The sequence below is a fragment of the Rhinoraja longicauda genome, chromosome 11 (genome assembly GCF_053455715.1).
Source record: "Rhinoraja longicauda isolate Sanriku21f chromosome 11, sRhiLon1.1, whole genome shotgun sequence".
NCBI classification, from domain to species: domain Eukaryota; kingdom Metazoa; phylum Chordata; class Chondrichthyes; order Rajiformes; family Arhynchobatidae; genus Rhinoraja; species Rhinoraja longicauda.
This window is the reverse complement of record NC_135963.1, coordinates 42,903,060-42,927,708: the sequence shown is the minus strand read 5'-3', so window position 1 is coordinate 42,927,708 and position 24,649 is coordinate 42,903,060. Positions and strand designations below refer to the sequence as shown.

The 24,649-nt window shown below is 41.0% G+C and overlaps 1 protein-coding gene across 6 annotated transcripts in view; it reads left to right on the top strand.

Annotated features, from left to right (window-relative positions):
• The window catches only part of pde4ba (phosphodiesterase 4B, cAMP-specific a), a 444,556-nt gene that overhangs the window by 378,314 nt on the left and 41,593 nt on the right, over positions 1-24,649 (top strand). For 5 of the 6 annotated variants that reach the window (XM_078407495.1, XM_078407492.1, XM_078407497.1 and 2 more), the window contains one exon: positions 15,026-15,138. In XM_078407495.1, coding sequence (XP_078263621.1) covers positions 15,026-15,138 — 113 coding nt within the window. The remainder of the gene's footprint in view (positions 1-15,025; positions 15,139-24,649) is intronic. The other variant, XM_078407493.1, reaches the window with a different exon arrangement.

Sequence of the window (24,649 nt, the reverse complement as noted above, 5' to 3'; positions counted from 1 at the left end):
ATCAGCAATGGATGTATTGAATGGCAGGATATAGGCTCCTATTTTGTTGTGTTCTTGGTAGGTAGCAGACCAGGGTGTGATGTGCACAGACAACAGGTACAGAACACAGTACCCCTGAGGTGGAGGAGGGGGTGGGGGGTGATGGGAGATGGTTAACCTGAGGAGTCCAGAGACATGGGTCAAACAAATCTAACCACCAAACCTCAAAGATTTTGTACCTCTGATCTCTTGCTGATCCCAGTCATGTCTACTATCAGTCAATGGATAGTGGATGGGAGTGAGTGTGTGTGAGGCAGGGATTCACATTTGTGTTTTGTAGGGGTTCCAGCTGTAACTGTGCAAGCAGATGTGCAGAGAGTTTATACAAGGGAACAAGGCTTCCGGGAGTATAAAAACACAGTCTGGGGCACATAGTAGTTTGAAGGGGGAGAAACCAGAGTACGAAAAAGACTTTGGCAAAAGGCAGGTGGTTGATTGGCGAGTTGACTCTCCTGCAATATATAACTCCTAGGCTGTTAAGGTAAGGAATGGCAGGGCAGCCTGACAGAGTGGAAAATGCATCCTGTAGGAAGTAGTAGCCTTATACCTAGACGCTGCCAGTGTCCTGGGGCAACCACACTCTAGAGTAGCAGCTCAACTCTAGGTTTTGGGGCTGGAGCAGCAATTAGTGAACTTTCAGTGCATTTGTGAGGCTGATAACTTAGGGGATAACAAGTTAGAGTGCTTGTCACACTGCTGCTTCAGCATGTACAGGGAGAGAAGCAGTCGATGACTAACAGGCAGAATAGGAGGAGGAGGCAAGTCGCACAGGGGATATGTAACCCTTCAGTCATTCTCACCCACTGAGAGATTTTCCTTTTTGGATACTGCTTCTGCCTATTAGTCACATAACATGACTTCAATCCTTGTCTTGGAAATTGGCTTCAATCCTAATCCCCGGTGCAGCCTACGTGGAGGTGGAGTGTTCTTCCTGTGACTGCATGGGTTTCCCCCAAATGCCCCTGTTTTCTCCCACACCTTAACAATGTGCTTCTTGGTTGATTTGCTTGTTGAAAAATGCCCTGAGGTGGGTGATAGAAGAAGTTAGGGCTATATTGGTGAGCATATGAGAGAGAATGGTTTGCAAGGAAACAAATGAGGAAATGGGATAAATGGATTGATCTGAGAGCTGGCAAGGATACTGTGGACTAAATACCCTCTTCTCTCTCATAAAGCTGTCTCCAGCATGTGCAGAACTCTTCATTCTCATCACCTTCCTCTCTGCCCTCATATTTCACCTGGAGCACCTCTGACAGTTTGTTCCTTTTCTGAATCTCTCTGTTTCCATCTCAGGAGTCTGGCTTGCCACTGATATCTATAGAACCACTGACTCCTTCAACTACTCAACTATACCTCTTCCTACCCTGCCTCTTAAAAGGATGCCATCCCTTTTTTCAGTTTCTCCTCCACATAATTTCCCAAGATGAGGGCTTTCACTCTAAAGCTTTTGAAATGTCCTTGTCCTTCCAGAAGCATGACTTCCCATCTGCTACAGATGTATTCAGGAGAGAGTTAGATTTAGCTCTTAGGGCTAACGGAATCAAGGGAAATGGGGAGAAAGCAGGAATGGGATACTGATTTTGGTTGATCAGCCATGATCATATTGAATGGCGGTGCTGGCTTGAAGGGCCGAATGGCCTACTCCTGCACCTATTTTCTACGTTTCTATGTTTTTACAGATGAAGTGTCCACACACATTTTCTCTATTTCCCACTTGTCTGCTTTGACCCCACCTGTCCATGCAGAACATCAGTAGAGTTGCCTTTGAGTTCATCTTTCACCCCACCAGTCTCCACATATAACACATCATCTTCTGGCATGTTTGCCAGCTCCAATGTGATGCCACCATTACACCCTACCCTACCTTTGCCCCTTCTGCTTCCTGAAGGGACCATTGGACCACTCTGTTTGGGATTCCCTGGTCCACTCATCCCAGCCCACCCACCCCTCCAATTGCCTCCTACTTTTCCCCATAACTGAAGAAGTTGGCCATTCATTTCCCCCCCTATATGACCATCCAGGGACCTAAACAGCCCCATCAGATGAAGCAGAGATTCACTTGTCTTTCTTCCAATCTGATCTCCTGCATTTGGTGTTTGTAATGTGACTTTCTCTACATTGGTGAAACCGTGTAGACAAGTTATGCTTTACATAGCACTTGTGCTCTGTCCGCAATGGCCATCTCGAGCTTCCGGTTTAATGTTTGCCAGCTCCAATGTGCATTTGGTGTTTGTAATGTGACTTTCTCTACATTGGTGAAACCGTGTAGCCAAGGTATGCTTTACATAGCACCTGTGCTCTGTCCGCAATGGCCATCTCGAGCTTCCGGTTTAATGTTATTTTAACTCTCCTCCCCAATCCCACATTGACCTGTCCATCCTCACCCTACTCTATTGCCACAGAGAGGGCAAATACAAATTGTAAGAACAACATTTTATATTCTGCGTAGGTAGCTTTCAACCCTATCGATGCTGAATTGGTTAGTTACTGGTTATCCACATACTAAGTGCTCTCCTCTCAAAAACATTCACATGTTCTCTAGTTTCTTCTCACTTTCTTCATCCCTCCCACCCCTCCCTAACCCGCTTCCATCTGCCCCTCACCCCCTCACCATCTGGTTCATTCATTACCTACAAAACATCTATCCCACCCGTCAATGCATTGTTGTACACTGCTGTCTTTTCTATTTCCCCTTGGGCCTGATGCAAGGTCTATATATGAACTGTCGGCTTGCAACATATTCCTCCACACGTGCTGCTTGACCTGCTGAGTTCCTCCAACATTCAGTTTTTGTTCAACAGTACAGTCTCTTTTCTCTTCAGACATATATAACAATTGGACATGCAGTCAAGACAGACTAGTCTTACACTGACGTATACTACAAGAAGCCACGAGCCAGATTCATTTGTTACTTTGGTCAGATATTGCCAGAACATCTCATCCATTCATCAATGATTATCTTGCTGTACTTTTACACATCTAAATCATCTTCCTTCATAATTGGCATAAAGGTTTGAGGTGCACCTGAGTCCACCTTATTTATATAGCAGAATATACATTCAATTATTGCATGTTCAGGATCAAAGTGCAAATGCTCTGTTGCAAAATCTGTTCTGGTTCATTAAAGTTTTTCAGGGGAGGAAATCTGCCAGATGATTGCATTGCTGGTGAGGCCAGAACATATTGCTCAATCCTAACTTCCCCTTTAAAGTAGTTAACTACCTACAGCTGAATGACCTACTGGACAATTTCAGAACACATTTAAAAGTCAAATGTCTGGCATAGCTCGAGTCACCTACAAACAAGACCAGGTGGGTTTTGGCAGCTTTACTCCCCTGATAGACATTGGTGAGCCATCCGTTTTTTCCTCTCGAGAATCTGGTAGTTTTTGTGGTAGGTCACAATATGAAAAACCTAAAACTTAGAAGTTGGATTTCACCTGTTTTTAGTGTCCTATGTGTCAAGGATATCCCTCATGTTAAATAGTTTTGTTTATTTTTTTCACATGTGCTGAAGTACAATGAAAACCTTTTTTTCATACTATCCAATCAAAGAAAAGACTATACATGATTACAATCAAGCATCCACCGTGCATGGATAAAGGGTGCAAGGTAAAGCATGATTAAAGATAGTCAAAGGTCTCCGATGATGTAGATGGGAGGTCAGGACCGCATTCTAGCTGATAGAAAGTCACCATTAATAAAAACCTAAATTGGAGCCACCTTGATTTAAAAATTATAATTTATTCCCTGTATGAGTTGTTCAACCCCATGCTCATATTGTGCACACTGCTGCAGGACAGGCCTCATCAATGGCATTTTCTAACTCAAGGGAGAGGTTTGATGCTGCTAAAGTGATCTCTCCATTACAGTCTCAGGCTATCAGGGAAATGAAGTCAAACGAGAGGAACACAAATGCAGGGAAGGAGTGGGAGTACAAGGGGGTGGGGAATAACAGTGCATAAATTGCTTCTGGAAAACCTCCTCAGGCACGGTGCAAGCTGATCACACCCTGTAACTGCGTTGGTTTCAGAACCATGCAATCAGCATCTGCATTGGTCACATAGATCAATGGAGTTTGGAACCTGAGTTTATCAGTCCAAAGATCCTAATCTATATTGAGCCCTTCTGGCAATGAAACTTTATATGATTAAATGTGACAAGGGAAGATTTGCAACATATAAAAATCATATCCCAGGAAGCCACTAAATCATACATTCAGTAATATAGTCCATATTGAACTCTGTTAACAACAGAGGCTGTAAACCTGTTGATACAATTTCTGCTGTTGTAAATAATGTGCATGATTCATGGTGATTAAGGCATTACATGCACAAAATACGATGGGGAAAATGACGTTGTGTTAAGCTGAATTGTGACATGAAGTGCCTGTTCCAATTTCCTGATTGCTGGAACTTCACCGCATATCGTGTAGGAGCTTAGCAGAACATGCCCAAATCATTTATTATGTGGTATTACAATTTTTAACATGCCTGCAAGAGGAGTTCTTCCAATCTAATGCAGAAGCTTAACATTTCCTAGCACTTAACTAAACATACGTGAAACTTTATCTATGTGCATTAGAAATGAATGACAAATCAGTTTGCTGGTGCGAAGAAAAATTATAGTTTGGGATTTCTTAAAATTGAACTTTCCAGGGATCTGTTTTTGAATTTGAATTAGTCATCCCTGTTTGCAGCTGCAGACATCCTATCATTTGCTGCCTTCTTTCAGTTCAAACGCCATGACTAGATCACACGTGCGCAAAAAGTAATTCCTGAAAGGTGAGAAGAGAATAAAAATGATAAACAGATTTTGTCAGTGGTCTGCATTACACCATGGAAACGTCTTGTTGCTCCGTGGTCTAAAACATTTACATACATTATTTGATGGAGGTCCAGCCTTTTTGGAACATCTGCTTTGATTCAAAGTGTTGGCAGGTGCATGGAAAGGCCAAGAAACGGACAAATAGCAGTTATATATATATATCAAACCTAATGCTTTTTCTGAAGGAGATCAGGATGTTACTAATTCCGAGTTTCGGTTACTGATAGAAAATGGAGGGTTGTGGTGGAAGAACAATATTCAGACTGGAGGTCTGTGACCAGTGGAGTTCCACAGCAATCTGTGCTTGGGCCTCTGCTGTTTGTGATACGTATAGATGATTTGAACGTAAATGTAGACAGGTTGGTTAGTAAGTTTGTAATTAACCCAAGATTGCTGAGGTCACGGACTGTGAAAAAGTTCTGCTAAGTTTACAATGAGATATAGACCAGCTATAGAAATGGGCAGAGAAATGGCAGATGGAGTAAGTGTGAGGTGTGGCACTTTGGGAGGTAAAATGTAAGGAGAAAATATGCAATTGATGACATGACCCTTAACAACATTGATGTACAGAGGGGTCTTGGGGTCTAATTCCACAATTCCCTGAAAGTGGCAACACATGTAGATAGAGTGGTAAGGAAGCCAAATGGTATGAAAGGTAGACACAAATTGCTGCAGTAACTCAGTGGGGCAGGCAGCACCTCTGGAGAAAAGGAATAAGTGATGTTTTGGACCGGGACCCTTCTTCAGACCCACTCATGATTATTCCTTTATCATTACTTTACCATTTCCATGAAGGTGCCAAAATATAATAATTGCATGCTCAACTAATTGGTTCTCAAATAGTATTTATCTTTAGTAACATTTCAGCCAAAGAAATAGAGAACACAGATGTCATGAAGGGGATTTCCATTTATAATAGCCTTCTCGATAAAATCATGGGGATGAAATTCAAAACTCTTTGTCCTAGGGTAGGGGAATCAATAACTAGAAAGCACAGGTTTAAAGTGAGAGGGTAAAGAAGTAATATGAACCCAAAGAAGTTTATTCACAAAATGCTGGAGTAACTCAGCAGGTCAGGCAGCATCTCGGGAGAGAAGGAATGGGTGACGTTTCGGGTCGAGACCCTTCTTCTGACTGAAGAAGGGTCTCGACCCGAAACGTCACCCATTCCTTCTCTCCCGAGATGCTGCCTGCCCTGCTGAGTTACTCCAGCATTTTGTGAAATAAATACCTTCGATTTACACCAACAATGCTCTTCAGGTGTTGTCAGTTGAGACACATCCGATGCCAAAAGGTGGAAGTGAAACGTTTTTAGGTTGGAGATTTAAAATAATCCGCATAATTTGCCTAATATTTTATGCTACCCAAAAATGCTACCAGCAGTTTTTTTTAACCATCCACCATTTAACTTTGCACCTTCAACATTATAAAAATATCTCAAAATGCCTCACAAACTACATTATTCACTGAAATGCATTGGTTAGTATTGGGATGGATGAGGAAAACCTAATCAAAAGCAAAATAGGTACTGAAAAGCAGAAGGATATTGGGAAACTCCAGACCTTGGAGTTAAAATCATGGCTTCCAGTAATGGAGCAATTAAAATTAGGGGTATGCAAGAGGTTAGAACTGAAAGAACGTTATGATAACATGAGAATTGTAGGACCTCAAGAATTTATACAAATTGGGAATATTTAATAAAATGCAAGAAAAGTAATATCCCTTCTCCCCTCACCGCAGAAAAGCCAGACAGCACAAATAACACTAATAGTTTTTACAAAAAGATAGTGGCATGGGGAATTATTCATGCTCATCAACATATGTTGGCTGACAGTTGTTGCAATGCATTCACCTCTTGAGGTATAGTTATTGATGACCTCTTCAGGAAAGTATATTAGTTCACAGAGTAAACTTGTGCACTGTGCATAACTAGGGTCTAGCTATTGACCGATGGATAAAAGCCTGCACGGTAGTGCAGCAATTAGCAATTATGGCCACCAAACCGTAGGTTCAAAACTGACCTTGAGTAGTGCAAACAAGGAGTTTGCACATTCTCCTTGTGACTGTTTGGACTTTCCCTGGCTGCTCTGGCTTCCCCTCACATCACAAAGATGTACTGGTAGGTTCATTGGCTACTGTGAATTGTCCCTCAGTCTCAGTAAGTAGCAAAATATGTTGCTGATCCTGTGGAGAGAATATGTTTCAGGGTTCCAAGATGAATGGAACTAATAGGATTGCTCAGGCAGAAGCCGTCATGGACAATAGCCAAATAGCCACCTTCTCCTTTTAATAACTACTAGACCAAGTGGACTCCTGCATTGGTGCAGCACTCTCTCCTCCCCCCCTCCCCTCCCCCCCCTCTCCTCTTCCCCCCCTCCCCTCTCCCCCCCCTCCCCTCTCCCCCTCTCCCCTCCCCCCCTCTCCCCTCCCCTCTCTCCCCCTCCCCTCCTCTCCCTCCTCCCCCTCCCCCCTCCCCTCCCCCTCCCTCCAACCACCCTTGCCCTCCCCCCCACTCCATCCCCCTCAACCCCCCTTATCCTCCCTCCCCCCCTCCCTCCAACCCCTCCCCCACTCCCTCCCTCCCTAGGAGTTAGATTTAAACTTTAAAATGTGAATAACTTTAAAAATATAACACCGATTTCAATGAAACTTCTTCCAGGTGGGCCTAAAATTGTTGCGCTACCGTGTACCGTTTTGGCTATAGTTCAGGAACAAACAAACAAATGAACAAGAGTTTTAGTATATAAATGTTACTAGTACTAGCAGCAGAAACATACTTTAGTGAACTATACCCCTCTACCTGATAGCTTGTAGAGTGTACAATAAGGGTGCCAAACTTCTCGCAAGCCTACAACTCTCGTCTATCACTACATTCCTTCAGTTCTGGTCTCGCGCATATCCCTGATTCTAATCGCTTAATTTTCACTAGCTGCAGGTTGAAAATGTTATTTTTCTAAATGTAATGAATAGTTGCTGCCTGCTAAGACCTTACAAACCCATCCTTCCTATAATGATCTCAGCTTTGCGCTCTGACTGACTCTTCTCAATCTCTCTCCAAAGTAATTAATAGCTTATGAATGATATGCTTTACAGCAGCAACTGGAAATCAGCACCATCTGATATTCTATAATTTTACTTGGAATTTCTGAGTTTATATTATCTGATCATTTAATATTTTTTATTAGCTTAGGCATTGTAAAATCTTTCTGCTTCCATTGTGAGTCATTTGACCTTGTTGCAGTTTGTCTAATTGGATTTTATTTTCCACTTAATTTATCAACTATCTGCATGAATATCTTTGAATGAAATTGCCAATTTAGTATCATTTTAACTTGAACAAATTCCTTCTGTAGATATCTGGATTTAGGTCAGTTATTTGAATCAAATCACACTCCAGAGACATTTGTTCCGACTATAATCTTCCTATCTTCTTTGGCTACAAGCACAGTGCTAAAGGATTGGAAGACTGCAGCAGTGATGGAAAAATGATTGAATTTCTGTCTTCTGTCCCGACAGCTCTTGGAAGCTGTCGGGACAGAAGACATTGCCAGTCTGAGCGGCGAACAAGTCTGCGAGGCAAAACGTGGCGCTGAACCAAAGCCAAAGAGACCGACGTCAAGCAGAGCCGTGGTAGTAGGGGACTCTATCGTGAGAGGTACGGACAGGGGTTTCTGCGGCAACAAGCGGGATTCAAGGATGATGGGTTGCCTCCCTGGTGCCAGGATCCAGGACGTCACGGACCGAGTGCAGAGCATCCTCAAGGGTGAAGGTCAGCAGCCAGAAGTGGTAGTGCATGTCGGCACAAGCGACGTTGGGAAGAAGAGGAACGATATTCTGCAGCGTGACTTTAGAGAGCTCGGAAGAAGGCTGAAAAGCAGGACCTCCAGGGTGGTTATCTCCAGTTTGCTTCCAGTTCCTCGTGCTGGTGAAAGCAGGAACAGGGGGATACGGGACCTGAATGTGTGGCTGAGGAGCTGGTGGAGGGGCAAGGATTTAGATTCTTAAACCACTGGGATCTGTTTTGGGGTAAGGGTGGATTGTACAAAAGAGATGGGTTGCACCTCAACAGGCGGGAAACCAGCATGATGGCAGGCAGATTTGCCACTGCTACACGGGTGGTTTTAAACTAAATAGTGGGGGGAGGGGTTTCAAATGGAATAGACAAGGATTGAGTTAAAGGGAAAGAGAGTATAGGAATAATTAAGAAACACCCCAGAATTAACGGGACAGAAAACTGGTCATGTTTTAGTTTAGTTTAGGAATACATTGTGGAAACAGGCCCTTCGGCCCACTGAGTCTACACCGACCAGCGATTCCCGCACATTAACACAAACCTACACACACTAAGGACAATTTACACTGATACCAAGAATACAAACCCAAGCCAATTAACCTACAAACCTGTACGTCTTTGGAGTGTGGGAGGAAACCGAAGATCTCGGAGAAAACCCTCGTCATGGGGAGAACGTACAAACTCCGTACAGACAGCACCCACTGTCGGGATCGAACCCGGGTCTCCGGCGCTGCAAGCGCTGCAAGGCAGCAACTCTACCGCTGCCGTTCAAACAAGCATGTTAGCAAAATTGTTCATTGTAAGGTTTCAGTTTCAATGCAAAGCATAATAATTGGCATTCACATGTCATTATATGTTTGATGCACTGAATCAGTCAACATTATCAATACCAAAAAATTCTATTCTCTTAAGTGTTGAATTGATTTGTTACCAACGTTACCAAATCTTCTAAGTTAATCTTTACCGTCCTGGTACCTTCTGAGGTGCATTTACTTTGGGGTCATCAACTGTACTGACATTGTTACTTTTAAACCTTGAACTCACTAGTCTCACTCAGGCAGTTCACCTGAAACTTCCATCAGGTTTATCGGGAAGCCCATCCTCCGACCCTCCCAGTGGCTGTGCACTTCGTTAATGCGGTGTTTGAATTTGAATTAATTACATCATCCACCCTTCTCCCTCCGCCCCATCTGTGTTTGTTCTTGACCGGTAAGAAGCAAGCATAGAGTGAAGTGAAGTCAAATGGCTGGCTGGTCTTTCTGTTGTTCCTTTGCAGCAGCTTGCTGTTGTACTTCGTGGTCCGGTACTTGTTGTACCTTTGTTGTGACTCTGGAAGGACCACGAGTACACATGTTTAAGATGTTATCATGGTGGAGCTTAACTCCAGGCTGTTTATTCCAAGGCCGCCTGGATCCAGAGTGACCGCCTAATCACACCAATCACTTATATACACAGGCATACAAAGTAGTCCTTGGATACACAAAGTAGTCCCAGCAATATCACAACACTTGCTCTGTTTCATCTGGAATTAAATAAGAGGAGAATGAATGGCAAATATCCAGAGGACACTTCTTGAATTTCAAAAGGCCAAAACAAAGCTGCTTCCAGGGAGCATGAGTTGCATCAGCAAGAGAGTGCAAGAATTAATTTATGGCTGATGATATCTGCCTGTACATCCTCTGCACTTGGCCTCTCCATGAGAGATCTGGAATCTGGGGCTATGGAGAGCAGAGTGACTACATCTGGCTTGTTTTTCTCCCTGATATTGTTAGCAGATTTTTTACACTGAACAAAGGCAGCAGATTTTTTTTTTTAAGTGTTTGTCAGTGGGGCCCAGGTGTCTGCAAGTTAAACACCAGCCGGAAACAAACAATTCTAGGTTAAACTTTTAATGGAGAGCACCCATGTAAGATTAAAGAAAGTACCAATTGGAGATGGCAGCACACTTCAAAGCTGCAATGAATCCGTCCCAAATAATGTTCAGCCAAAACCTGTTAGAAAAAAAGTAACTATGGTGGCAGAAAAGTGTGAACAAAAAGTGAGCTGGAATATTCATTTAGCATTTTAGAACACCCACTCCACAGGTCTTTAACACAGGTTGTAGTTTGTAATAGTTGATTGCAAAACATTTTATAATCAGAGACAGAGAAAAGTTATGGAAATGGAGAGGAGAGTGTAGGTAACCGACAAGAGGAAGAGGCCAGATTAAAGACGTAGGGAGGAAAGAATGCTGTGAATTGGAAACATGTAAAATAATAGGAAAGAAATAAAAGAACATGTGACGAATGTCCGGACTCCCCAAGCCGCACATCTAGCATGCCACAGCCTATGCCAGTCAGTGTGAACTGCCCCATGATGACGGCACCAATCTTGGAACTATAGAAAATAGAAAGGTCCAGGAACAAGTCCTTCAACCTGCAATGCTGTACCAATCATAATGCCAATTTATATTAATCCTATCTGCCTACACATGGTCCAACTCTTTCCATTCTCTGCCTGTTCATGTGCCTATCTAAATTCCTCTTAAATGCTGATTTCATTTTTGGTTCCACCACCTCCCCTGGCAGCACATTCCTGGCACCTATTGCTCTTTGTGTAACAAAATTTGCCTGGCAAATCTTTAAATTCTGCCCCTCACCTCAAATGCATGCCCTTTAATATTTGGCGTTTCCACCCTTCAGAACCGCTTTCGGCCTCTGAAGCTCCAGAGAAAACAATCCAAATTCTGCTTGTGACTAATGACCCCTGAATACAGACAACGTTCTGGTGAACGACTTCTGCTCCCTCCCCAAAGCTGCCACATCCTTCCTGTAATGCAGTGACCAGAAATGCATGCAATACTCAAAATACGGCCTAACCAAAGTTGTGTACAGTAGAAAAATGTCTTCCCAACTTTTATACTCAATTCCTAGAATGATAACGAGAAATACACCATAAACCTTTTTTACCACTCTATTTATTTCATATCCACTTTCAGGGAGGTATGGATTTGCACTCCAAGAACCCCCAGTACATCAATATTCCGAATGATCCTGCCATTTACTGTGTACTTTCTTACTGCATTTGACCTCCCAAAGTGCAATACCGCACATTTGTCCAGAATAAACTTAATGTGCCAGTTCTCTATCCATATTTCCAACTGACCTATATCCTGTTGTATTCTTTGGCTACCTTTCTCACTATCCACAAGTTCACGTTTTTGTGCTGTATGCAATTTACTAATTAGCCCACCTACATTTTCATCCAAATCATTCACGTACGTCACAAACACCAGATGTCCCAGCACTGATCGCTGTGGAATAGCACTTGTCTCCGACCTCCAGTCAGAATAACAGCCTATCATAGCATAAAAATTATTTCAGTCAGCCTAAATTGTTTAACTGTATACCTTACCACGTTGCAATGCATTTTAGTGGTTTGATACTGCAGCAATAATTTATCCCTAGTTTTATTACATGTTTTTGTGTGCATGTATACCTTTTTAAACATTGGATCCAAAAAAATGTTCTCCGGCAACACTGTGTAATCTCTATTTCCATTCTTGTTCTTTGCTGCCCCAAGTTATATATCCCTTGATTCTATTTATGAAATGTGGTGACCATCAGCAAAGCAAAATGCATTTCATTCCTGAGTGATAATTATCATTGCTACTTAGTAACATGGCGACACATTATCAAATCACAAGCTAATCCTTCCACCACTACCCTTGGCCACCTGTCACCAAGCCAATTTGGCATCTAAATTGGAATAAAACAGAAATGTTGATAGTTCAAGCAGTATCGTATGAAGGACAAAAATAACAAAATTTTGAATGCAATGCTCATTCTGTTGAAGGATTTCCAAATAATTCCTGTACCAATGACTGTGTAGCTGGATAGAGTTCCAATCTATCTTTAAATTCACTGACAACACCACCATTGTTGGGGAAATTACGGATAAGGGTGCATCTGCGTATAGGAGGGAACTCGATGGTCTGTTTGAATGGTGCCTGAACAACTCAACGTCACTAAAACCTGGAAAGCAGCTAATTGTTGACTTTAGAAGAGGAAGACCAAGGATCCACAAACCTGTTTTCATTGACGGGTCAGCAGTGGAGAGAGTCAACAACTTCAAGTTCCTGGGCATGCACGTCTCTGAAGATCTTTTATGGACTCTGCACATTGATGCTGTCATGAAGAAAGCCTATCAATCCCTCCACTTCCTTAGAACGTTGAGGAGATTTGTTATGTCCGACGAATACTGTCTTGAACTTCTACAGGTGTATGGGAGAGAGCATATTTACTGGTTACATCGTGGCCTCGTTCAGCAACTCAAACGTCCAGGAATGAAGGAGATTACAAAAAGTGGTGAACACTGCCTGGTTCACTACGGGTACTGACCACCCCACTATCAAAGGGATGTATAGGAGGCACTGCCTCAAAAAGTCAGCCAGCATCATCAAGGACCCACACTGCTCTGGCCAGGCTCTCATTTCACTCCTGCAATCAGGAGGAATGTATAGAAGTCTGAAAACTGTGACATCTAGGTTCAGGAATAGATTCTTCCAAACAACCCTCAGGCTATTGAACACTACGAACTCCAATTAAACTTTGAACTATGAACTGTCATGGTTGCATTAGGGACTTTGGGCTTTGCAGTATATTGTTTTTTTAATTTATTTAACTTCTTTATTTGTTTCTTATGTTATCTATTGGGCACTGTGTTTACAAAACTGTTGGGCTGCTGCAAGTCAGAAGTTCATTGTTCCGTTTCTGTACATATGACAATTAAACACTCGTGTCTAATTGCATAAAGGTTTGCTAAACACATCCTCAAGGGTGGCACAGTGGTGCAGCGGTAGAGTTGCTGTCTTACAATGCCAGAGACATGGTTCGATCCTGACTACTACGGGTGCTGTCTGTATGGAGTTTGTACGTTCTCCCCGTGACCGCGCGAGTTTTCCCCAGGTGCTCTGGTTTCCTCCCACACACCAAAGACGTACAGGTTTGTAGGTTAATTGGCTTTGGTAAAAATTGTAAAATTTCGCTTGTGTGTGGGATAGTGCTAATGTATGGGGATCACTGGTCGGCGTGGACTTGGTGGGCCGAAGGGCCTGTTTCTGCGCTGTATCTCTAAACTAAACTAAACTAAACTAAAATTTAAAGGCTTTCCCATCCACATTAATCGGGCACGCATACAGGATTCCAGAAATAATTTGTGCTTTCACATCTCATTACTCCATTAAGTGGTGCCCAAAAGATCCAGCAATCTGGAGACACAGGAGACTGCAGATGCTGGAATCTGGAATAAAAAATAAACTGCTGTGGGACTCAGTGGCATTTGTGGAGGGAAATGCACACTTGATGTTTCAGATCGAAAACATCGGGATCTGAGCCCCAATGTTCTCTGTCTGTTTCCCTCCCCGGACGCTGCCTGATCCACTGAGTTCTTCCAGCAGTTTATTTTTGATCCAATAATCAGTAAAAACTGGAGATGTAATTGAGTTTAGATTATTTAAAATATTCCCAGCAGGAATAGAGTGACAGTGTAATGCTTACACCAGGAACAGATGTAAACAGACATTTGGTTATGAATTGCAAAGCCTTATCATTACTTATTGACTCATTTACTGGTCTGGTATATTCTGGTAGAATTGGGGGAAATCCAGTCCAGGCTTTCTATGTGGTTTGTATCACCGTTCAGTAAGATTTTCTAGCTTTTAAGGAGAAACAAAGTTGTTCATTCAGCCAACACTTAATGTAACTACGAGCACATAAGACACCAAGTGGGGAAAGAGTGCTACCCTTATGTAAACTTATCTAGGAAACAGATTTTTCTAGTCATTAAGTTATGGAAAGTCCATAAGGCAACAAGTGTCCGGCAAGACTCGAGGTTTTGTAATACTAAGTGGTTTTTCCCCAAGTCTGTAAGACTGCTTGGACAAACTTTTTTCCAACTCGTGAGATATCAAAATGAAACCAACGAGCTTTCGCAAAGTGGTTGAAGTACAAAGAAAAGTTTGTCATAGTTTCACTGAGGAGTAAGCAGCACTCTTGACTAATTTAAATTGGAAACGTGACGTCTTATTTGGGAAATCATTGCTGCAGGAAAACAACCATTATGCAAATTTCATGCTGTCATTTCTCCACTGCCCTTCCACGTTTAGACGGGAGATACTGGTTGATGGATTGCTGATATCCTGCATCAGAAGCTTGACAACAAACGCAGGAATACCAGTCTCAATATCTCTAATCCTCTACCCTGAAGGAGAGTGAGAGACGCATGATGAAGGAACATTGTGGTCTGGCTTTGGGCTGCCCCAGTAACTCTGATATGGACACTATGCAGCAGTTGAGCCCTGACTACATGCCTATGTGTTTGTTTACAGAAGAATCCTACCAAACGTTAGCCATGGAGACTCTGGAAGAATTAGATTGGTGTTTGGATCAACTTGAGACAATACAAACCTACCGGTCAGTCAGCGAGATGGCTTCGAACAAGGTAAATAATTGTTCATTCTTAAGTTATCTTGCTTAGAAAAATAACTGCGTTAACACAAGCTGCACAGATATAAAATGCAATTATGATCAATCAGTATCTTACGGTTAAACATTCATTGATATCAATGGCCAAATATTTTGCCAACTTTACAGAAGTAGGTGATCATGTTTTGACGTAGTCTGGCGTAGTCTAAAAATTTTTAAGAAAACAAAAAGTAATCAAGTAATCCTATACATGTCATTTGAGCATACACATGAAACGGCTCCTAAATGGATTGCATCTATTTACTAAAAAATTGTGAAACGAATACTTCGAACAGTTCAATGTTACCAATTTTGCCTTTTTTTGGAGCATTTAATATGCATTAAATAATAAAACAGTAACAAATTAATTTAAGGTAGACACAAAATGCTGGAGAAACTCAGTGGGACAGGCAGCATCTTTTGAAAAGTCGGCATGTATTGACATGTTTAATACTGATCTTGTATGCTTAATTAGTTGGAATAGTGTAGAAAGTTATGCAACGGGTGCAGTATGGCTAATATTTATTGACAAAATACCTGTAAATTAAAGATTTCATTCCTAATTTTGAGCTGAAGTTTGGGACTGAGAATTGAAAACTTTTTGAGTCATATCATTGGTAGTTTTAAAGGATCATCAGCTTTGCCTCAACAGTATATATCTCATTCACAACCTTAAAAATCTATTAATTTTGTTTTATCTTAAACTCAATTTTTCATATATGCTCAAGTAATAGACCAAATAAGATTAGTAATTAAAGTTTGGCTTTTCCAGTAAAAATGGGAATAAAAAGGGATGGTCCTTATTCCTTTCATGCAGGACTATTGGGAATATAATTTATTTAAACATTCTGGATTGGATTTGGATCCAAGTGCCAAAAAGGCAGATTTCAATATAATATAATTATCGTCCTTGTTGTGGGAATGTTTTATATTTGACTCAATGTTACAAATTAAAATCGCTGGCTTCAAAATGGTGGTATTGATTGAGAATGATCAGCCATGATCACATTGAATGGCGGTGCTGGCTCAAAGGGCCGAATGGCCTACTCCTGCACCTATTGTCTATTGTCTACTATCTATTGTCTATTGGCACAGTTATATTACTCCCAGTTTTCTCATTTTGATATGTCGGGTAGAAATATATACACCTCGTACAATGAATTAGTAACATTGATCATCGGTGGGGCCAAACGTTTGGAAAATAGTAGCAACATTTTTGGGCCATTCCTGAAGGAATTAAAATTCTATCCACGCAAGATGAAGATAGACACAAAATGCTGGAGTAACTCAGCGGGACAGGCAGCATCTCTAGAGAGAAGGAATGGGTGATGTTTCGAGTCGAGACCCTTCTTCAGACTCTCTATTTCTGGAGGAAAGCACACAGGACATGGTACCTCTGGGGAAGTTAGCACACAACTAAGAACCATCGTGAATAATTGGAATGGGCAGACAATGCCAAATTGATGCTAGCACATCCATTTAAGGGTGAACATTCCAGCTAAATATCCTTTCATAATCAAAGCCGCTGAACATTTATTCAATATCAAATAATATTTATTCAATATCAAATCAAACATTCTGCCCAACCACCACCCATCACTTCCACCACCACCAACTCTATTTGAAGGAATCATCCATTATATTCAGGTTCGTTTCTGATTGTATAAGTTTTTGTTACTTGCTGAAGTTCTTGAAAGTTGCTGAAGTTTACAACTATAAACTTAGCAGCTCTTGAGGAATGCTATCCCAATTTCAAAGCTTTTGTATTAATCAGTTGCCCCTGGAGGGAATGCACTGTATGAGAGAGGGAGGAAGCATCCCAGCAGTGGGGCGTATAAGTGTGGACCAGTGTGTGAGAGGTCTGTGCTACAGGACAGCCTCACTGCATATTGCTTGCACTTCAGCAGTAACTGCAACCAAGGAGTAGACAGGCCAGAGAACTCATTCCCAGAGGTTTTCAAGGTTATCACTGCCACGAACATAAAGTGCCCTCCACAATGTTTGGGACAAAGACCCATCATTTATTTATTTGCCTCTCTCCTCCACAATTTGAGATTTGTAATAGAAAAAAAATCACACGTGGTTGAAGTGGTCAGATTTTATTAAAGGCCATTTTTATACATTTTGGTTTCACCATGTAGAAATTACAGCTGTGTTTATACATAGTCCCCCCATTTCAGAGCACCATAATGTTTGGGACACATGGCTTCACAGGTGTTTGTAATTACTCAGGTGTGTTTAAATGCTTCCTTAATGCAGGTATAAGAAAGCTCTCAGCACCTAGTCTTTCCTCCAGCCTTTCCATCACCTTTGGAAACTTTTATTGCTGTTTATCAACATGGGGACCAAAGTTGTGCCAATGAAAGTCAAAGAAGCCATTATGAGACTGAGAAACAAGAATAAAACTGTTAGAGACACCAGCCAAACGCTAGGCTTACCAAAATCAACTGTTTGGACACTGTAAATTTCCCCCGTGTGGGACGAATAAAGGAATATATTATTATTATTATTATTATTATTATTATTATTATTATTATTATTATTATTATTATTATTATTATTATTATTATTATTAAGAAGAAAGAGAGCACTGGTGAGCTTACTAATTGCAAAGGGACTGGCAGGCCAAAGAAGACCTCCACAGCTGATGACAGAAGAATTCTCTCTATAAAAAAGAAAAATCCCCAAGCACCTGTCCGACAGTTCAGAAACACTGTTCAAGAGTCAGGTGTGGATTTGTCAATGACCAGTTTCCACAGAAAACTTCATGAACAGAAATACAGAGGCTACACTGCAAGATGCAAACCACTGGTTAGCTGCAAAAATAGGATGGCCAGGTTACAGTTTGCCAAGAAGTACTTAAAAGAGCAACCACAATTCTGGTAAAAGGTCTTGTGGACAGATGAGATGAAGATTAACTTATATCAGAGTGATGCCAAGAGCAAAGTATGGAGGAGAGAAGGAACTGCCCAAGATCCAAAGCATACCACTTCATCTGTGAAACACGGTGGTGGGGGTGTTATGGCCTGGGCATGTATGGCTGCTGAAGGTACTGGCTCACTTATCTTCATTGATGATACAACTGCTGATGGTAGTAGCATAATGAATTCTGAAGTGTATAGGCACATCCTATCTGCTCAAGTTCAAACAAATGCCTCAAAACTCATTGGCCAGCAGTTCATTCTACAACAAGACAATGATCCCAAACATACTGCTAAAGCATCAATGGAGTTTTTCAAAGCTAAAAAATAGTAAATTCTTGAGTGGCCAAGTCAATCACTTGATCAGAACGCAATTGAGCATTCCTTTTTTATGCTGAAGAGAAAACTGAAGGGTACTAATCCTCAAAACAAGCAGCTGTAATACAGACCTGAAAGACTAGGTGCTGAGAGCTTTCTTATACCTGCATTAAGGAAGCATTTAAACACACCTGAGTAATTACAAACGCCTGTGAAGCCATGTGTCCCAAACATTATGGTGCTCTGAAATGGGGGGACTATGTATAAACACAGCTGTAATTTCTACATGATGAAACTAAAATGTATAAAAACGGCCTTTATTAAAATCTGACAATGTGCACTTTAACCACATGTGATTTTTTCTACTACAAATCTCAAATTGTGGAGTACAGAGACAAATGAGTAATTGATGGGTCTTTGTCCCAAACATTATGGAGGGCACTGTAAATGTGTTATCTTCGGTCATGGCTAGACCTATGGATATCTGTAACACCCCGCAGTTTGCCACCCAGTGCAGAGGGGAAGTTGCTGACACTGTAACTTCAAAGTTAAATTAAATATGTTTTTCTGTTTTGCCAGAGACTAACTGTCAGGACATATATGGCCTTGAGGGGATTGCAGGCATCCCATACTGTGGGCATACCATAGTGCAAGTGGTACTTCATGCACACACACATACACACACCAACAATGGTCATTTGTTGTAAGCATAGCTGATGAATCTAGCACATAATCTATGCATATAAACATCAAAAAAGTACGAAATTGTGCTCTGTGCAAAATGAGCTTAGTGTCCTGCATGGATTACTCTGCAGAAGCCCTGCATTTCATGTTGATCTACTACATGCCCCACTTGCAGTTACAAGGGCACAGCTCTTGGCAATATGTCTAGGGCAATCAAATTTCTTATGAGAAGGAAAATCTTTACAACCATTGAATCCATGCCACCTCTCCAAACATTCCTAGTATTTCCTATTCCCTGTAACCTCATCTCTCTCCCAAGCCCATCAGCTTCCTGTCACCCACTTACACTAATGGATAATTTATCTAACAACTTGCACACCTTAGTGATGTGGGAGGAAACTCCGGCAACCACACTGTCACAGGAAAAAGCGACCTTTTCCACAGACTGAAAAATATGCAAAGGTATCTCAGTGGGTGAGGCAGCATCTCTGGAGAACATGTTCTCCAGAGATGTTGCCTGACCCATTGAGTTATACAGCACTTTGTGTCTTTTTTTAAACAGGTATCTGCAATTCTTATGGCTACGTTTACCACAGACTGTCTCTGTACACAAACAATTCATATAACTGTAGGGGAAGCCCCACTTCCCCACATCCCTTTTGAGGGATATGGGCCAAACACGGGCAGGTGGGACTGGTGTTGATGGGGTATTTTGGTCGGCATGGAAAAATTGGGCTGAATGGTCTGTTTCTGTGCTGTATGACTCGATGACTATTTCTTTAATCAATAGTCTCAGAACTTAGCTTTCTTCTGGTCATGATCATAGGATTTTGTAAAGATTAAAGCAAATTCAAAATAAACATTCTAAACCTAAATTGAATTACAGCATGCGGTAATTCATACCAATGCCATATAATCATGATTTTTCATGCCCCTGCTGCCTTTTTTCCATGTACCTTTATCTAATGTTTCTATGGAGTTCTGTTAAAGTGGCGTTAGCATGGCTGGTGGAAAGTTTCTGACTTAATGTAGATGGCTCTGAAGGATGACCTGGAGCAATCATTCTGAATTTAGAAGCCATGGCTTCAGACTGGGCAGCCACAGTCAGAGCGAGCTGATTTACTGAGCTAGCCTTCCCTTGGCCTTTTCTGCAATAATGGTTGCTACGGTTGTAAAAATTGATCCATGCCTGTTCCTATCTGATGTGTTTGGCTGTGCACCTCTTTGTCCTACAAAGAGGATGTACCAATGCATTTGCATAGATTTTTGGTACACTGTCCAGTCCACTAATATCCTGCCCAAATCATACAGGGAGCAGGTTCATGAAGACATGACGAACCACTGTTTCTAAGTGAATCATTGAAACCACAGGTTTAACTACTTGTATGCATTTTATGTTATTGACATTCAAACCAATTAGAGAGCAACAAATGGCAGACACTATTAAATATGAAAAAATCAATTTATGAAAGTGAAAGGCTGATCAAAAGCAGGATAACTCTAATATAAATTAGGTAAATAAAAAAAATTCAACATATATTTAGTCGTCAAACTATTTATGGCTCTTTACGGAGAGAATATTTCACAGATTTATGTGGTTTAGCTTGATATTCAAGCAATGGATTGGCTGTATTTTGGTATATAATGTAATGTGTTGAATAGAATTAGAAATTTTGTATGTTTTATAATTGTGTTTATATAGACCATGATATGAAAAGGTAGAGTAGAGAGGATTTTGTTTTTACTGAAATAGAGATTTTGTACGACTGATGTTTGGGAAGAATTAAAACATTCCTGTAGATTTTTTGTTCAATGTGTTGACTTTTTTGTTTTCTCAGCCACAAAGTAGGAAGTGTGAGGAAATTCAGTCAGGGCAGTAAAGGGAAAGGGTGATTTAATGCTGTGTTTCATAAAGAACAATTATTTTGCAATAGTTTTTTTCCATGAGCACACAAAATATAAGATACCTCATATATATATATATATATATATATATATATATATATATATATATATATATATCATGGCCCACTACTACAAATTAAAAATGAATTCTGTCCCAAAAGGAAGAAGGTGTTAAGTTTAATCAAGTTTTTATATGTGACAATAGAACCTTTAAGTTTTAAAGTGCGGTCTTGGAAGGATAGTTTGCAGGCTAAAATATAGAAATCTGAATAATATTTCATTGTGGTTGAAATAAAGGTTAAATGTTATCCGTGACTGTTTTATCAAAAACAGGATGCTTGTATTCCTGATAACTATGAAAGGAAGACAAGTCAGTGGAACAATGTGGGGTGGAAAATGCAGTAGAAATGTGAACACGTCTGTTACAATTGCACAAGCTCTGACTGTTTTCTGGCCAGACCACTGCTAAGTTCCTGACTGTGTCACTAAAGCCAAAAGACGTCATTGGCGACTGACAGTAGGCACCGGGTATCTGCTTGAAGAGTGACTTGCACTTCCTGTCTCGTTCCTGTCTACTTAGCACCAAAAAGCCACTGAGGTATTTGAAAAGAAGGCGTGTGCGACTTCAAATGTTTTTATTCAAAATAATTGCACACAGTGAATTAAATGCAACTATTATTACCAATAATTAAATAAAATTTATCCTAAGGATTATGGTACAATATTAAATTCCTTGAGATAAACATTACCAGCATCCATGCTAACTTTGTTGGTTTAAACTATTGATATGAATAATGTTGTGGATAGGAACAGAGAATGCTCTGAAAAAATGGTCAGTATTGTTTTTGACATTATGAAAATCTTAACGGCAAACTGGTTTAATATATTTGTTTAATATATTTGCTTACTAAACACTTTGTGCCAGATTGCGTTTTGTTTCCTTCTGACCTAGTCAGTTAATCACATAGTATTTCAACACAAATATTGCACATCAGTAGGTCTGCAATGTTGAAATTAAAGGGACCCACATACTTTTTTTTCCTCTTGACTACATCCACCAGCAATTGTCAAGTTGATTGATTGTGTACAAAAACTCACCAATATGGACAACACAGTGTGTAGCAATTAGTGCTGTTGTTCACAGCACAATGAACCTGGGTTTGAGTCTGACGTTGAGTTGATGTTCTCCTGTAACCTTGCGGACTTCCTTCAGTGCTTCCTTTCTCACTTGCATCAAAAGGATGTGCACAATAGTTACTTGGCTATTGTAGATTACCTCTTTGTGTAGGTAAGTGCCAAAAACAATTAAAGGAGAAGGTAGATTTTTTTAGATTTAGATTTAGAGATACAGCGCGGAAACAGGCCCTTCGGCCCACCGGGTCCGCGCCGCCCAGCGATCCCCTCACATTAACACTATCCTACACACACTAGGGACAAAAAAAAAAATCTCCATTTGCCCAGCCAATTAACCTATAAATCTGTACGTCTTTGGAGTGTGGGAGGAAACCGAAGATCTTGGAGAAAACCCACGCAGGTCACGGGGAGAACGTACAAACTCCATACAGACGGCGCCCGTAGTCAGGATCGAACCTGAGTCTCCGGCGCTGCATTCGCTGTAAGGCAGCAACTCTACTGCTGCGCCACCGTGCTGGGTAAATTTCAAGGAAACAAATATTACAATTTGAAAATATCTTCAGGACTAAGATGAGAAAAAGTTACTTCACCCAAATCATAGTGAATTTTTAGAATTTACTACCCAAGTGCGCTGTGAAGACTCAATCAATGAGTATATTCAAAACAGAGATCAATGCATTTTTATTTATTAAAGGAATTGAGGGATATATGGTGAATCGAGTCAAGATTAAAGACCAACCAGGATCTTATTGAATGTCAAAGTTGCTATGGGGGGGCAAATAGCCTACTCTTACTTTTTTTTGTAGAAACAAGGAACTGCCAATGCTGGTTTACTAAGGCAAGCCACAAAATGCTGGAGTAACACAATGGGTCAGGCAGCATCCCTGGAGAACATGGATAGGTGACGTGTCTGAAGAAGGGTCCCGACCCGTAATGTCACTAATCTATGTTCTCCAGGGATGTTGCCTGACCTGCTGAGTTACGCCAGCACTTTGTGTCTTTCCTCCTCCTTTTGCTAGTGTTGCTAGTTAAAATTAAATAATTACATGCTGTTGCAACTGCTGCCTTTTTGATTTTGACGAGGGTGTATTCTCAATGGATGTGCTGTACAGTTCTAAATGTTTTAAAGGCCAGTTATTTTGCCAACGAGATATGGAATGGGAGCATTGCATGGGCGGGGTCACTATTTTAATTGATGTTTACTTTCCTTGTGGAAAATCAAAAATGTAGATTAAAGACCAGATGATCAGGTTTCAGGGCCAGCATGTTCCAGTAAGGAGAGATAAGGATGGCAAGGCTTACATGTTGGATGACTGCAGAGGTTGTAAATTTGGTCAAAAAGGAAAAGGAAGCATGTCTAAGATTCAGGAACATGAAATTAGACAGGGTCTTTGAGGAATGTACAGAAAGAGTTGAAGCAGAGAATTAGAAGGGCCAAAGGGAGCCATAAAATGTCACTGACAAATCAGATTAAAGGAAATCCCAAGGCTTTTTATATGTACATTAAAGGCAAGACACAATAACTAGAGAGAAGGTAGGATCGCTCAACAATAAAGGAGGGGATGTATGCTTGGAGTCAGAGGCTGTAGGTGGGGCATAAACCAAGTACTTGTATCTATATTTGCCAAGAAGAAAGGCATGGAGCATGGTAAGATCATTGTGGGTTATATGAATGTGCTACGACACTTTGAGGCCAAGAATTAGGTCGTTTTGGGTGTATTGAAAAGCATTAGGGTGCATAGATCCCCAGGTTATTGAGTGAAGCATAAGAGGAGATTGCACGGGCCTTGACTAAATCTTGAAACATCAACTTTGCCTCGCTCTTTCTGGTTGCTGCCTGCGTCAGTCTACCATTTTCTGTTTTTATTTCAGTTTTCCAGCATTCGTAACCTTTCAGTTTCAACAACAGGATACTGTTTATCCATGAGAGGTGACTTTCCTCACTGTAGTTGTGAAAAGCCAAGGTTATCCGATTCCTTTTGCAGAGGTGTTTGAAATTACTCTGCTGAAATTAGAGTGGACATATTTGGAAGAGCATTCCCCTATTATTTTATCTGCGTCATATAAAACAACATTTTTATCCATCAGCATCAGTTCATTGCTCCAAATGAAAAGTTTTATGCTGTTCATTACACAATTCAGTTATCTTGACCCTCCTCTAAAGAACCCTTGAAAGTTGAGCCACAGGTAGATAGGGTGGTCAAAAAGGCTTTTGGCCCATTGACCTTCATCAGTCAGTATTGAGTATAGAAGTTAGGAGGTCATGTTGCAGTTATATGAGATGCTGGTGAGGCCATATTTAGAATATTCTGTTCAGTTTTGGTCACCATGTTATAGGAACAATGTTGTCAAGCTGGAGAGGGTGCAGAGAAGATTCGCGAGGATGTTGCCAGGGCTTGAGGGCTTGAGCGATAGGGGAGAGGTTGAACAGACGAGTACTCTATTCCTTGGAGCACAGAAGGATAAGGGGCGATCAAATAGAGATGTACAAAATTATGAGAGGAATAGATTGGATAAACGTGCAGT